The 15025-nt window shown below is 41.7% G+C and overlaps 2 protein-coding genes across 5 annotated transcripts in view; one reads left to right on the top strand and one right to left on the bottom strand.

Moving 5' to 3' along the window:
• LOC139203207 (3',5'-cyclic-AMP phosphodiesterase 4C-like) overlaps positions 1-10364 on the top strand; it is a 96155-nt gene extending 85791 nt beyond the window's left edge. For all 4 annotated transcript variants that reach the window (XM_070832889.1, XM_070832893.1, XM_070832891.1 and 1 more), the window contains 8 exons: positions 480-652; positions 735-833; positions 1308-1472; positions 1667-1766; positions 2479-2633; positions 3607-3729; positions 4852-5034; positions 5620-10364. In XM_070832889.1, coding sequence (XP_070688990.1) covers positions 480-652; positions 735-833; positions 1308-1472; positions 1667-1766; positions 2479-2633; positions 3607-3729; positions 4852-5034; positions 5620-6198 — 1577 coding nt within the window. In that variant the 3' untranslated portion in view covers positions 6199-10364. The remainder of the gene's footprint in view (positions 1-479; positions 653-734; positions 834-1307; positions 1473-1666; positions 1767-2478; positions 2634-3606; positions 3730-4851; positions 5035-5619) is intronic.
• A 31-nt stretch (positions 10365-10395) lies between these two features.
• ifi30b (IFI30 lysosomal thiol reductase b) lies at positions 10396-13665 on the bottom strand. Its single transcript, XM_070832888.1, has 7 exons — positions 13492-13665; positions 12390-12578; positions 12230-12301; positions 12052-12141; positions 11409-11561; positions 10758-10826; positions 10396-10548 (listed from the first exon to the last, which is right to left on the bottom strand). Exons 1-7 carry the CDS (start codon positions 13630-13632, stop codon positions 10489-10491), a joined length of 774 nt encoding a protein of 257 aa, XP_070688989.1. The 5' UTR covers positions 13633-13665; the 3' UTR covers positions 10396-10488.
• Positions 13666-15025: the final 1360 nt, after the last annotated feature.

Here is a 15025-nt window from a genome sequence, read left to right as displayed (position 1 = left end):
GAAGTATCAGTAATAGTAGTGGTAGTATTAGTAGTAGGATTTGTATTAGTGCTGTGGTTCTCAGTACTTCCACCAGCACTAGTAAATGCTATGAAAGAGAGACTCTTTGCAGGTCCAGTGTACAGCTGGTTAGTCTCAGACACTCAAAGTTTAGTTTTGTTCTGTTTTCAGAAATAAGCATTGATGGTTTGATTTGTGTTATCAATAGGGTTACAGTCTAGAATATATTTCATCGCTAAGAGTCTTATTCCGCATAGAAGCAGAATCTCATAATGATTATATCTCATAACATATGAGCAACATGTGCAAATTCTGTCGACGTATGTTTTGACTCTAACTCTAACTTTGCTGTATTTATCTCAGTTATTGAATGCGTGTGGAAACCAGCTTGATTCTGACAAAGAATGGTTGAAGAATTACTTGAAGATAGACGTGTATGTTTAACAGTGTGCCTCTGTGTGTGTTTGTCCACGCTGCAGAGAAACAACATGACGTGGAGATCCTGTCTCCACCTCCTAAGGAGAAGGAGAAGAAGAAGAGGCCGATGTCACAGATCAGTGGTGTGAAAAAGGCCACTCAGAGCCCGAGCTTAGCATCCGCCTGCATCCCTCGCTTTGGAGTCAGCACACCACACGAGATCCTCCTGGCCAAAGTGGGTCCACACACACACACACACACAGAAACACATGCACTGAGACACTGAGTCCTATAGCTTTTATGTTTTACTCCTCCAGGAGATCGAGGACATTAATCGTTGGGGTTTGGATATATTCAAGATAGCCGAATTTTCTGGAAACCGCCCTCTGACGGTGGTCATGTACTCCGTCTTCCAGGTACGAGGATGCTTCACTTCATAGAAGACACTTAAAAGTTATGAGCTCAGTTTGTTACATTTTAAAGGTGCAAGTTGTCTCATTTCAATGTAAATCATAAATAATTAAAAAAAAATATAGGGATAAAAATTAGTTATGTATTTTATTTATTATTTGTTTGACAGAGATGCTACATGTTAGCACTGTCCCATTTAAATAAAATGAAACTGAAGTAGTGTATTGTATGTAGGACTTCTAGCCATAGCTACATTTTTAGCCCTTATGTCTGGTAAGGCTTTCCAAGGATAAAACATATAATACGACACTCTAATACAGGCATGGAGACAGATAACATGACCAAAACCAACAGATGTGAGAGTGAAAATAATGATTAAGAACACCAAAAGGATCTGCTGGTTTCAGGCAGACTTTAAAAAACTGTTACTTGTGGTTGATGTGACTCTGATTCCCTCCTCTTCCTCCTCACCCTGGCAGGAGCGAGACCTTCTTAAAACCTTTAAAATCCCAATCGACACCTTCATCACCTTAATGATGACCTTGGAGGACCACTACCATGCAGACGTGGCTTATCACAACAACATTCATGCAGCTGATGTGGTGCAGTCCACCCACGTCCTCCTGTCCACTCCTGCTTTAGAGGTGAGCTGAGGAAATTCCTCTGGTTACTTTGAAAATTATACTTTTCATACATTTTGGGATGCAGCTAGTCAGTAATCGTGAACAGCTCCAGGGCTCTTGTTCTGGTCAGGACATACAGTTTTTTGTTCAGGATGAATCACAGTTACAATATAACACCAGCGTCCGCTGTGTTTTCTGTTCTTTGTTGATCGCAGGCGGTGTTCACGGACCTGGAGATCATGGCTGTTCTGTTTGCCAGTGCCATCCATGACGTCGACCACCCCGGAGTCACCAACCAGTTCCTTATAAACACCAGTAGGTTCCTCTTTATTTCTAAACTAAGAAAAATGCAGATTCATTATTGTATTGAAATAAATATTATAAATTACAGATTATCTCAGTACATTTTAAGGATCTAAAAATGTAAACTTGACAGTTTGAAGCAGTTTTCAAACTGTAGAAACAGAGAACTTCCAGGACATTTTTCAGATACTAGAAAATAATTAAAAACAGTCAGATTTTCTGTGTGCCTCAGTGATCAGGAGCATGTCTGTCTCTTTTTACTGAAGCTGCACCTGAGTTGGGTCCAGTGCTGCCAACGAATTTTCAGGGGACGTTGGTACAAGCAGGTTGATTTGTTGCTAAAAGCTGCTAAATGATGCTGTGATGCGATTATGTAAAGACGAAACTGCGTCATTACGTAGAATCCACAATGATGCTACTCAAGTTGCCTGTCTCAGTGAAAAATACGATTTGTTAGTTTAGATTTGATTGTTTATTATGACATGTTTTGTTGTAAAAGTTTTTTTCAAAAGTTGTCAGAGGTTTCCCAATAAATTTAGCTACAAATATTTGCCAGACTAGTCTGAAATGATGCTAAATCCATCCAATATGGCTAAACCAGACAGTATGAGACAGGGTCGTACGTATTCACACTGGGCTACCTTTTGTACTGATTCAGAACACTGTATTATGTTTGAGGTGTTCTGTTATACGATTTCAACAATTTCAACCTACATCTCTGCAGGTTCAGAGCTAGCGTTGATGTACAACGATGCCTCTGTGCTGGAGAATCACCACCTCGCCGTCGGCTTCAAACTGCTCCAAGAGGACAACTGTGACATCTTCCAAAACCTCAGCAAGAAACAGAGAGACTCCCTCCGCAAGATGGTGATCGACATGGTGAGACCGCTGCACTTTTTACATGGCATGGTGATATCATCTTCAGCTGTTATGTACCTGCATCACAGTGTGTTTTGTTTCATCATGCTTTGTTCATGGTTCACTGGAGTTTGTGTACAGTAAAAGCCTGCTGGTACAGCAGCTTCATGTATCTGGACACAACCTGCTTTGAAAAGGCTGCTGGAAAAATATAATCACAAAACAGACAGTTATAGCTGATGTTCAGTTACAGCTTCTTTTTTCGTCTTCAGCTGAATCGAACGAATAAAAGGGGAAAGTCAGAGACTGTTGAGAAAGAGGCAACTCACACAAAACAGCAGAAACGTGTATACAAGTGTTTATCACATCAATTGGCCAGATCATGCAACCTGCATCTATAGTAATAAAAAAAGGTCCATAAGAGTTTTTGTTTTGTTTGTGTGGAGTGTGTTTTAAAATGCTGTAATTTAAAAAGAAAGTTACTGAATGACCTCAGACCAGTAAAAGAGATGATGTAGACCGGGGTGTCGTAGTTCAGCTGTTGCTGGTGTTTCACATGTGAGTTATGGTCAGTTAGAATAAAAAACCTGAGGACAGTGATCCCGTGCCAAACCGCACTCAGACTGCTGCAGTGAAGCTGAAAGATGATACCGGAGTGCGTCTTCTTTTCAGAATCAGATTTGGCAACTCAAACTCTTTGCTGTGGTATTTTAACTACACTGCACATGTAAAAGACCAACTAGGGACAAGAGCTGAAAATTAGTAATAGCACATTAGTTTCATGCTCTGTATTGGAGCAATGTTAAGTTGCATCGGCCCTATCAAATGAAAATAAAGTAAGTAAGTTGATAAATTGTGATGAAAAGACGACAGAGTGTCTCACTCACAACATTTCGAAGATACTAAAATATACCTTTAGCAGTACAGGAAACAAGAAACATCATTTCATTAAAATGTGTTCAATCTCTGTTTGTGCGGCTGTCGTCTTCATCAGGTGCTCGCCACAGATATGTCCAAACACATGAACTTCTTGGCGGATATGAAGACGATGGTGGAGACCAAGAAGGTGACCAGTCTGGGTGTCCTGCTGCTAGACAACTACTCCGACCGCATTCAGGTGAAGAACGTCCGAACGTCAGAATATTACGGGTGTCCTCAACTAAGAGTTTACATTGTCGAATCTGATTAGCCAAGTCTTTACCATCATTGTTCTTTTTGTTGTTTTGCTCATCAAAATGCCTCCACAAATGGTTTGTTTGGGTATTTTTGGATGCATTTTAAATATATAATATGATATCAGGTCATGCAATAATGTCTGAAGCGTGTGTAGGTACAGCATTGTCAGTAGTAGTGAAACAGAACAGAGGAGATCGACAGACAGACAGACAGACAGACAGACAGACAGACAGACAGACAGACAGACAGACGCATGTCCAGCAAAGAGTTTTTTTCCCAGCTGAAAACACCAGGAGCTTCTTTGACAAATACACAACTAGGAGCATTTGTCCAGCTTAGACGCTCTGATTACAATGATACTAAATACACGTGGAAGTAAAAATGTGGGCACATTTTTCATGTTGATAATGTTGTAGTCTGGAGACCAGCAGCGTTAATATCTCCAACAACTCTCTGTTAATCAGACATTCAGCAAACCCGTTCTGTCCATGCCACTGTGACGATTTGACAGTCGAATCAGGCTCCTTAGATCAAATCGTGGACTATTCAGAGTCACCCCTACAGAATACTGAAAAACTTGCAGTACTTAAAAGTACAGAATACTAGAATTTATTTATACTGCACAATAATTATAAATCTTGTAGCTCCTGCTAACACTTGACAATGATTATTAACATTATTCCTCCATATATTGCACATTTCTCTAAAGTCTCTTATATTTAGTATGACAAAGAGCAGATATTCATATTCATTCGTCAGTCAGAAACATTAAATTGGTTTAGGCTAAAACACTCAAGAGTGAGCAGTAAATAAAAAGTAGTTCACACTGGCAGCAGCATGTTTCCACACTGATCTGTTGCTTCATAATAAACTGAACAGCTGTTTTTTGTGTTCATTCAGTGTGAAAGTGCTGCAGCCTGCTGGACACGTAGCAGTCATTACACCTGCACAGAGCTGAGCTGTCTGTTGGTCTGTTACAGGCAGAATCAGGAGTGGCAGTTTAGTTTTTTCTAATTGTTGGGGAGGTTTTGAAAGTGTGGGTCTGACTGAGCGTCTCCTCCAGGTTCTGCAGAACATGGTCCACTGTGCCGACCTGAGTAACCCAACCAAACCGCTGGAGCTTTATCGGCAGTGGACGGACCGCATCATGGTGGAGTTCTTCACCCAGGGAGACCGAGAGCGGGACAAGGGCATGGAGATCAGCCCCATGTGTGACAAACACAACGCCTCCATAGAGAAAAACCAGGTAACGCAGACTGACTGAGAAAACCTCAAGGAGTTTAAAGATGCTTTTCAACATCCAGGTTAACATTAAAGAGCACGAAGGCTGCTAGTTTGTCCAGTGCCATGTTGCTACTTAATATATCAAGCATTTAATTTAGAGAACACACACAGCTCATGTGTTGTATATTAGGCAGATTATCATTTTGTAATGCAAAGACAGCAAACAGACATGAATTAATGTTTCTAAATCAGATGTAAAACTCTCAAAAATCTGATTCCAAACTCAAATGCGTCTCAATGTGAAATTCAGCATCAGTTTTGACTTGTTGCCTGTTTGTGACTTCAGCAGCAAACATGGCTCCCTATATCAGTGTTTTTTTTTTATCAGTAATCTGGGTTTGACATCTGCTGCCTGTTTGGGTTTCATGGCAGCGTACATGTGCATACCAACGTCACGTTAACACACACACATCCTACCTGAAGCTGTCACTGCAGATGTGATTTATGATCCAGGTCACCTCATCTGTTTGCGCCTTTTGTTTAGTTTTACATATCTTACTTACTACGTTTATATTTTCGTCACGATTAATGTTATTTCTGTACCCAGGTGGGGTTTATCGACTACATTGTCCACCCTCTGTGGGAGACGTGGGCGGACTTGGTGCACCCTGACGCCCAGGACATCCTGGACACGCTGGAGGACAACAGGGAGTGGTACCAGAGCATGATCCCCCGCAGCCCGTCGCCCTCCAGCCCCGAGGAGCACCATGCAGAGGTGGGGCCAGGAGGGGAGGCTGTGGGAGCAGGAGGGGTTGTCCCTTCAGGAGGAGGAGGAGGAGGAGGAGGAGCAGACAAGTTCCAGTTTGAACTCACTCTGGAGGAAGAGGAGGAGGATGAGGAGGAGTTGGAGTCTGACCTGGAGAGCCCCCTAGAGGAGGAGTCCCAGTTGGGCGGAGAGCGGCACCAGGACTCTTCCTCCTCCCCCTCTTTGTCCCCAGACCCCCGCAGCAGCAGGTACCGCCCCCCATCGCCACACCCGTCTCGGACCCTGAGTCTGGCTGCCATGTCGGTGCGGAGCCCCCTCCCCCACAGGACGCTGGCCTCCCCGGGACGGGAGGGCGCCGACAGGGACAGAGAACTGAGCCAGGAGGGCGACGGCGTGGCCTGCGTGCGTGTGGGCACGTAACAACCAGCACAACCTGCCCCGCCTGCCCCGCCCTGAGAGACACGAGTGCTGGATGTACAGAGACGGAGGCAGGGCAGGCCTTTACCAATAAAGTCTGTAAAATCACTACAGTCCCTTTACACTGGAGACACCCTCTCTGGAGAACAGAGGGACGTTCCCCCTCTGCTTTATTTTATATTTTAACAAGAAGAATCATTTCAGCCTCTTTGGTGGGTGCCTGATTGGCCCTCGTGTCCCGTCCTGCTTTGTTGTAGCTTCAGCTCGGAGAGTCCCAGACAAAGACTGCTGCATTTCACCTGGGAAGAAGAGTGGAGCCAATGGGTGTAAGCTAACAAGAACAAACGATAAAGGAAATGTCTTCCTCCAAAATAACTGTTTGTGACATTCAGACATGAGCAGCGAATGAGGATCGCTGTGGTTCGACAGGGTCTTGGAAATTATTTTGCACCATAGTTTTAATTTAGGAAATGAAATTACCGCATTTCAGTCGGAATAAGTGAGTATGACTTCTTTGTTTAAGAATGGTGTGAGAGTTGAATCATTTTACCAAATACAGGATGTAGATTAGCAGCGAGAAAATCGATGGACCTAAACCTCAGGGTATGAAGAGAAACATAAATCTAATGTAGCACGGATGTAGTGGGTCCCCATGTCCCGACCCCCAACCCCAAACTGTCTTTCCTGTTTGATTTACCTCCAAACCGGAGACGACTGAGACTTTCTTTAACCTGCGTGTCTCTACAGTCAATTAAAACCCTTTAATAGAAAATTTGGCAACTGAAGCAATCAAATATGTATTTAAACCAGCTTGTAGCATCACAGAGATTGAACACTGAAGGAGACTGTACCGCAGTCTCGCCTGTTTGAAAATACAAAAGACACCACCTGTATAATTAGTTTATTTTTTTACCTGAGATGATTTTAAACGGTGTCATTGTTTTAGGCTTTGATTCTTTTTTTAACTTACCAAGTTCTGTCGGTGTACATTTGCTGGTCTTGTCTGTGTTTATGTGCTTGAAAAGCATTTTTTATCAGGGTGCCTCCGGTCCGCAGTAGCACTTTACCGTCTCTGCCCTTCAGCTCTTCTATCCAGTCTCACAAAGGGCTTCACCCACTGTAGGCCTACTGCTCACACAGGCACAGTGCAGGACGTCTGGCTCGACGTACCAGAAAGCTGGGCAGGAAACTAACAAGTTGGTTGATTCATAAAACAAACTCCTCAACAGATGATTTGATGGCCAACAGCAAAATTCACACCCTCCTGGTGGTCAGATAATGTTGGATTTATAAGACTCCCTCTGTTTGGTGAGAAAAGTATTTGCACCTCAGTTTCTTGACTTTTGAGTTCAAAGTTTTTATTTGTTGATCAGTAAAAAAAAAAAAAAAGCTAATAGTTTGGGTCACAAATAATATCTGGAAAAGAGCTCTGTGCAAAGCGATGACCCCTTCAGTACCAGATACAGGCACAACAAATGCACCTGGGCTGCACCTCCCTCTTCAAGGCAAATTTATAACTGCCATGTTTTCTCTAATAATAATAATAATAATAATAATGATGAACTGTATATATCTGATATAGCACCTTTCTAAAACAAAGTGCTTTACAAATAGATTACAAATAATTAGCACAAGTAACTAGATCCAAAACGTTCAATATAAACAAGATAAAATACAGTTAAGCCACAAGCTAAAAGTGAGTCTTTAGAGGAAGATGCTGAGCTGAGAGACTCAAACACTTTAATTGGTCGTAGACTGGGTCTGAAAATGTTGTTCATCCTCACAGCTGCATTCAGCAGCTTTTCTTAAAGTCTTTCTCTGAGTCCTGATGCCTCTGTTTGAACTCTTTTATCCACAGTTTAACATTAGGGAACTGATGCTGTGAATGGATAAAGTGATCCCAGCTATGACTTGCTCAGCCTCGCCTACAAATCAATATGATGTTGGTAACTTTCAGCGTATTTGTGCCCACAGACTGACAGGAGCACAGCACTGATAAACAGATGTAGAAGCTTTTTACAGGAGTTCAGCCACAGGTAAAAGCCTGTTTCTTATTTTAAACATACTGTATTTAAAACGACCCACAGTGAGGGCCTTATAAATCCACTGTGTTATTTTCCCGCCCACGTAGAGATCACAAAGAGCACAGTTGAAGGAGTCCCTGACAGAAATGAATGGCCTGTAGTTCAAACTAAACAGATTGTGTCCCATCAGGTTATCAGTCTTATTTAGTAGATAGTGCTCGACTGGGATAACTGTGTGCCATAAGTGTTTGAAAACACACAAACACCTGCCAGCCTACGATGCTGTACATTTTTACACTAGAGATTTTAACCTGATGATTGTATCGAAGTCATTGACTTTATAGTGTTAGTTTTTACGGATGATACATGTTAACAGTATTTAAAGCAGACAATTTATTAGATTTTGTGCGACTTATTATCAGTCTGTTCTGCCCTTTTCTAACCAGATAGCTGAGACTTGAGAATGTGTGTAGTTTCAGGAGTTCATGACTCTTTCTGTACCGAGTACACGTCCAGTCTAGATCAGTGTTTGTCGCCGTCACCGAGGTAGAACGACCAGGAAGCCGACAAGCACTACACAAGATATGATGCACTTCCTGGTCAGTCGTAGAAAACACTAGTCTATCAGTATTTAATTAACTCAGCTAGTAAGCTTTATTGATCAGCTGTACATGTGATATGACTGGTCGGAGCCTATTGGTAAAGGACCATTCTGCTGTTTTTAACATGCTGAGCCTCAGAGTGTCGTTTGATCTACAGTTTGGGAAAAGTGAGGAAGTTTCTAATTTCCAGAGAGCCACAGGAGCAATACTCTGGTGCTGTCCTCAAGCACTTAATATATGTGCAGTCATTTTCACAGAGTAAATATTACTTTCTTGTGAAAATGATAAATGAGAGTATTCTAGATGTATAAAAGACACATTTTCAAGTGTCAAAGTCCGTCAGAACTCCACAATGAAAATGCCATCTAACCCTCATCAGCAGCATAACATGTAGGTTATTCTGAGAGGTTATCTCTAAGGCCATGAAAGGTTAACACTTGCCTAAAGGAAACATCAGAGCCAAGTGACATCAAACTACTGAAAACAGCTGATCTGTCATTGAGTTATTCGAGTAAAGGAAATTGCAGACTAGCAGGGATTTAAACTTTTAGTCTCTTTAATCTGTAACTACATAATTAGCTTCCTCTTTTCCAAGCTTTGTGTCTTGGTACCAAATATCTCATAGTGTATGCAGTAGAAACTTATTTTCCACCCATATCACTTTGGTGTTGGCCCAATAATTTAGATTACTGGTGCGCAGTTACAGTGAACGCTGGTTAAAGAGCACATCTCCCCAAGTTAGTTAAGATTTTTACTGCAATAGGTAACAAAGCTCAGACGGGTCGATGTGATGGATGTATAACGCTTAAAAATATTAAGATGTCTAAGATTTGTTTGAACCACCCACTATGTTTTCAGAAAAATAAAATAATCCTCAAACTTTAAGAAAGAAAACATCACTTTCCGTGTTCAGCATGGCATTTTCATCATGTGGGATTAATGTGGATTTAAAACATTTAACGACTGATTTCAAAAGTACCGACAGTTTTCAGTTTGTCGCTCACTGATCTAAACGACGTATCGGCATGTTAAACGCAGCCCTGTGGCTCTTTACAGGAAGACATCAGTGCCATACAGTGTTAAATGTACTGACGAGCAGCAGACTCCCTGCTCCCGCTCTGTTATTGTGTTGCGCTGATACCGCCACCATTAATGTTCACGCCCTCTCGTCTTCTCAGCCTCTGTGTCGTGCAAACTTCTATAAAAGATATTTATTCTTCAAATGTGTCTGTGGAGACAAAGTACTGTAACATAGGACATTTGATTTTATGTTCTGGAGCCTAAAAATCGAGTATACTTTACAAGTACGTATACATCTGCCACTCCAATGTTTTTGTCAAAGAAAATAACTATATTTTTGTTTCTCATTTTAAGCCAAAAGAGTCTCGGGAGTTCAGGGTGTTTTAAGTGGAAAATGCCAATAAATTATATGGAGATTTATCAGACTGAGTGTTTTTTTTATTAGATCGACTCTATAAAACACAGATGGAATTAACATCAATCAAGAGCTACTTGTAAGGTTTATTCCATTTCTAATTTCACGTCCTCATCGACTACAACGACTCTCAGACAAACATGTCAGTGTTATTTGGTACATTATGTATGTTGCTGTATGATTAACTGTTTTCCTGCAGGTAGCGAACGGTGTACAGTTGTTTTTGTTGTGTTCAGCAGAAGCTTCGGTCCAGTTTGACTGGGGCTCCGGTGCAGGCTGGAGGCTTCACCCCCTGCAAGACAACACCACAACACAAATATAGATTTAGTCACATCCCAGAAAAGCAAGAAACAATCACTTCACTCACAGATGCAACCGACAGACAAGACACACCTCTGCTTTTTAGTTCTGCACTGTACAAATGGACTAATATGTAGAATAAACAATCTTTTTCTAAGTATTATGTCAAGATGTTTGTGAAGATTTGAAATAAGTTCTCACCTTGTATAGTTGGCAGACCAAATGTAAGAGGGACGACATCGCCTTGTCCTCGTTCTCTTCTGTGTATTCCTGAAAAAACAGTTTGTGATCGTCAGTCAGCGTTGCAGAACTTCACCACCAGCAACATATCAACTTCATTCTTTGACCTCTTGATGCTATACATGAAACTACACGCAGGACATTTATATAGTGAGTCAAGTTCCTTCTTTGCTTTTCAAATTTGTCCCCCTTTTCACCTGCACTCAGGACAGTTTAATCATTTAAGTTTCAGGCTCACAAATGTGAAGCCGTCACTTTTAGCTCTGCTCAATTTAGACACATTACTCAATATTTTTAGATTTTTACAAACCAATCGATTAAAAGGAGAATATAATCAGCAGATAGTAACTTAATTAGTTGAAAATCAGATACAGATCCTAACAGTTTACTTAACATTTGTTTTTGGTTTTTTATTTTACTGGCACTTTTACTCGAAACGATTCGAATAATTCCTCCACCACTATAATTTGAACAAAAGCCAAAACAGAGTGTGCAGAAGTACAAACCTTCTGTCAAATGGTTGTAATTGTTTCAGATAAAATTCTGTAATTTTAGTTAAGAAAAGCAGAAGACAGGTCTGAAACAGAACGCTCCATGCCACCCGAGTTTTACCCCGTTGAAGGTGACCCAGGGGACGTGTGTGTGGGCGGGGCTCAGAGCTCTGGTCATGACAGCGTTGGCGTGCATCAGCTGGTATCCCAGACCTCCGTTCACGCAGGAGTCGACAGTGGACCAGGAGACCGAGGGCGCATGCAGCTGGAGACACTGAGACAACAGGACAGAGCATCAACAAAGCCAGAGTCTTGGGGGATTTTATCCATTTCTAAATCCTGAAACACGACAGGTCTTATCACTGTTAATTCTTTCCAATTCAAATATAAAAAAGGCATCTGAGGTTTATAAGTTTTACACTCTGGCCCCGAAGAAACATTTGACTTGAAAATAAACTTTAAAAAAGGCCTGAAAACTTATTTTCAGCAGCATCTGATGACAGCTGGTGGGTTGTTTGTTCACTCAAATCTGATTAAAACCACGCAGCTTCTAATTAAGTCAATTAAATCATATCGATGACAGAGAAATACTAAAGATAATAAGAGCTGAAGCTTTAATTCATCTCCACACCAGAATATTTGATGGTTTGTCGAGCCATTTCCTGGATTATTAACTCCAGATTACAAAATAAAATTCCACTTCACCCAAACCAGAAAGCGTATTTACCAAAACTGTGGTCTAAACTGTGCGCTGCTGTACTCACAGGCTGGGCAGCGTTGAGGACATCTGCAGCCGACTCCATGCAGTGGATGATGTGAAATGCTGAGTGCCCCGTCAAATGGATGATGCAGGCCTGAGGAACAGATCAATCAGGATAAAGTCGGCGTGTTTCTCCATTAACTGACTGACAGAGCTGCAGTGCAGGTATGAAGCACACAAACCTCGATCATGTTCCCTCGGCATTCAGGAACTCCGTGCTGGCAGGCAAAGGGAGAATTGGGCAACGGGAGCTCCTACAAGAGAACGATGAGGGTCAGAAATCTGTCATGAAATCTTCTCCGTTAATGCAGAGGAGGAGGAGGAGGAGGAGGATCAGCGTACCTTGGCGTTCCCGTAGGGGACCAGAGTGACGGTCATGATGTCCTGCAGTATGGTCCAGGTGGGGAAGAGCTGCTGGGTGATGAAGACTCTGCAGGCTGGACACAGGCTCTCATAGTACAGAGTGACGGACACTGGAGGGACCGACTGGTTTGGTCTGGTAGCATTCAGCTCCATACACTGCTTCTGAACCTACACGGCAAACAAAAAGCTTTCTGTAACTTTTGTTTTCGCTCTCTGAATTATCAGTTTAAAGAAGAGTTAAAAAGGTCCTTGTGGTAAACTGACACATATGAACCCTGTTTGGGCATTTTATACACTACAATTGAACAGAGTAAAAACTTTAACTTGCAGTATTACACCTGATTAAAGTCAATAAAAGCATCATTATAAACCTTGTAGCTCAGTATTTAAAGTACAACCAACTGTACGCTTTATTTTCCAGCTCCACTCATCTTTAAACTGATCAAATGTTTGTGTGATTTGGCCCGAAGCTGCTGCTCCGTCACATGAAGAACCACTGGTGTTCAATTTCTGAAGCATGACTCCAATTTAAACCCAGACAGGGGAAGACATTGAACTCCACTGAACTCAGATTTTCCTGTTTGGAACAAAGATGCTCAATAAGAATAAGAATAAGAATAATAACAAAAAGGTGGTTCTCATTATTTCTACTTGATAGAAATCATCATTCCCTTCTGGCCTTCTTGAAGAAAATTTACTTTTGCATGAAAAAAAATTAACAGACAACGAAATGAAAAGTGTTCTCACTAGAAAGAAATCTCAAAACGCCTGCAGAGGGACCAGAAATAAAGAAGACCACAATGGAAGTCAGAAATGGAACAAAACTCTTAGTATTTGGCAGATTTTTCCTCTTTTACAACAGAATTCATCAGTATAAAACACTTTACATGTCTACTATATCATCAATATTACTTACTCTCTTTTCAGCTTTTATTTAGCCTCCACATTATTATAAAATACCAAAAAAAAAAAAGGTTCTAATCTTTTGAGGCCTTTCATCTTTGTTTCTGTCCAATTGTTTCTGCTGTGACCCCATGTAGTCCACCGGGCCTGTGGACTCCAGTGAGTTATTTCTACTCACCTTGCAGGCTATAGCTATCTCCAGGGACCGGCACCACTGAGACGGAGGGTACCGGCAGGAGGGTTTGGGGTGAGACATCCCGGAGCTCCTCTGCCCAGCGCAGAGGAATAAAAACACAGCCAGCAGTCCGGACAGCTTCATGTCTGCTGAGAGGAAAGAGGAGAGGAGAGAGGAGAAGAGCTGCTCCTCCTCATCAGTCCGCTCATTAACACCAGGTGTGACCGACTGCTGCCGCCTTCAGGGATCCTCGGACACTCCAGCTTCCAGCAGTAAAAATAAATAAATAAATAAATAAAAACCCACCGCGGCGAAGTTAGTTTAAGTTGGATATTCGACAGATATCCACTCCGGAGTTAAATAGAATATTGCTGCGCAAAATGTGGGTTTTATAGAGCAGTTTAGTGGTGGAGAATAAGGTTTTAGTATATGTGTCAAATATGAATGATTCACAAGAAAAGAAACTCCACCTGAATTACATAATATAATTGTGATTGCCCTCCCTCTGGTTGGAGCACAACAGGCTGTACAAACATCTAAGCTAATGTCTAATGAAATTAGAAATATTCATTAGGGTCAGAGACTCACAGATGTTTCTGAAATTGAGATTGATTGTGTACATAATGTTTCTTTGTGTATATAGGTTTTTCCTCTGTATATATTATGTTTATTTAATTTTCTATTTCTTTAACTGTGTGCTTTTGTCTGTCCCCTTGAGCTGCTGTAACAGCAAACTTTCCCCACTGAGGGATCAATAAACAATATCTATCTATCAAAGCCTTATGGGAACTGTAGTTTTTAAACGTTAACAAGAAATAACTTTTTTTCTGTTAAAATGATGAGATGCTTAAAAATTACAAACCAGTAGAATATTATAAATTTATTTCACTAAGAGTGAGGACACAAAACCCCGGGATCATGGTTCAAGGTTTCAGAAAAACTGATGAAATACAACATTTGTGAGGAAAACCGTTGAGGAGAGCCAGGAAGAAATGCTGCGCCATTTTGAATTTTGGGTGTCTCTGTTGGGATTAAGTCGATGTACCTGCAAATTGGGATTTCGTTACTTTTCTTTCTACTTATTTACTTTAACTGACCTGCTCTGCCGCTTGTTAGCCGAATAAGCAGCTTTACTAACACAGAAATGTCTGACGGTTAGTTAACTAAGTACCGTCAACATTAGCTTAGTTAACCTAGTTAGCTAACGTTTCAACACCGGAGCTGGAAATGAAGATTTCAGCTAATTCAGGTGAAAACACTGGGACAGGGACGACCTCCGGTGGCCAGCAGCTGTGTGCAGGAGTGGGAGTCGGCTACAGACAAGCTATCACCACCGGGCGGTGCTGACGGTTCTCGGCGGGCCAGGAGGCCGTGAAGAAGCGCGGTGAGCAGCAGCTCCACGCTACCATGAAAATGGCGAATGACAACTCCTCAATTTCATCCCGGCTTTCAACATCAGGGTGAGGAGCAGCTGTGGACTCTTACTGTAGTCCTGCCACATCTGGAATAAAACTACATCAGAGGAAAGGAGTATTTC

This window comes from Pempheris klunzingeri, chromosome 6, assembly GCF_042242105.1.
Source record: "Pempheris klunzingeri isolate RE-2024b chromosome 6, fPemKlu1.hap1, whole genome shotgun sequence".
Taxonomy (NCBI): Eukaryota; Metazoa; Chordata; class Actinopteri; order Acropomatiformes; family Pempheridae; genus Pempheris; species Pempheris klunzingeri.
Note: the sequence above shows the minus strand (reverse complement) of the source record. Positions and strands in the feature narration are given on the sequence as shown.

What these genes read in the sequence shown, in the direction of transcription:
- ifi30b (XM_070832888.1), bottom strand. Translation starts at nt 13,632, where the DNA reads ATGAAGCTGTCCGGACTGCTGGCTGTGTTTTTATTCCTCTGCGCTGGG. An exon ending in TCCTCAACGCTGCCCAGCCT is followed by an intron (nt 11,562 to 12,051) that starts GTGAGTACAGCA and finishes CTGTTGTCTCAG; the next exon opens with TGTCTCCAGCTGCATGCGCC. An exon ending in CCTGGGTCACCTTCAACGGG is followed by an intron (nt 10,827 to 11,408) that starts GTAAAACTCGGG and finishes CTGTTTTTTCAG; the next exon opens with GAATACACAGAAGAGAACGA.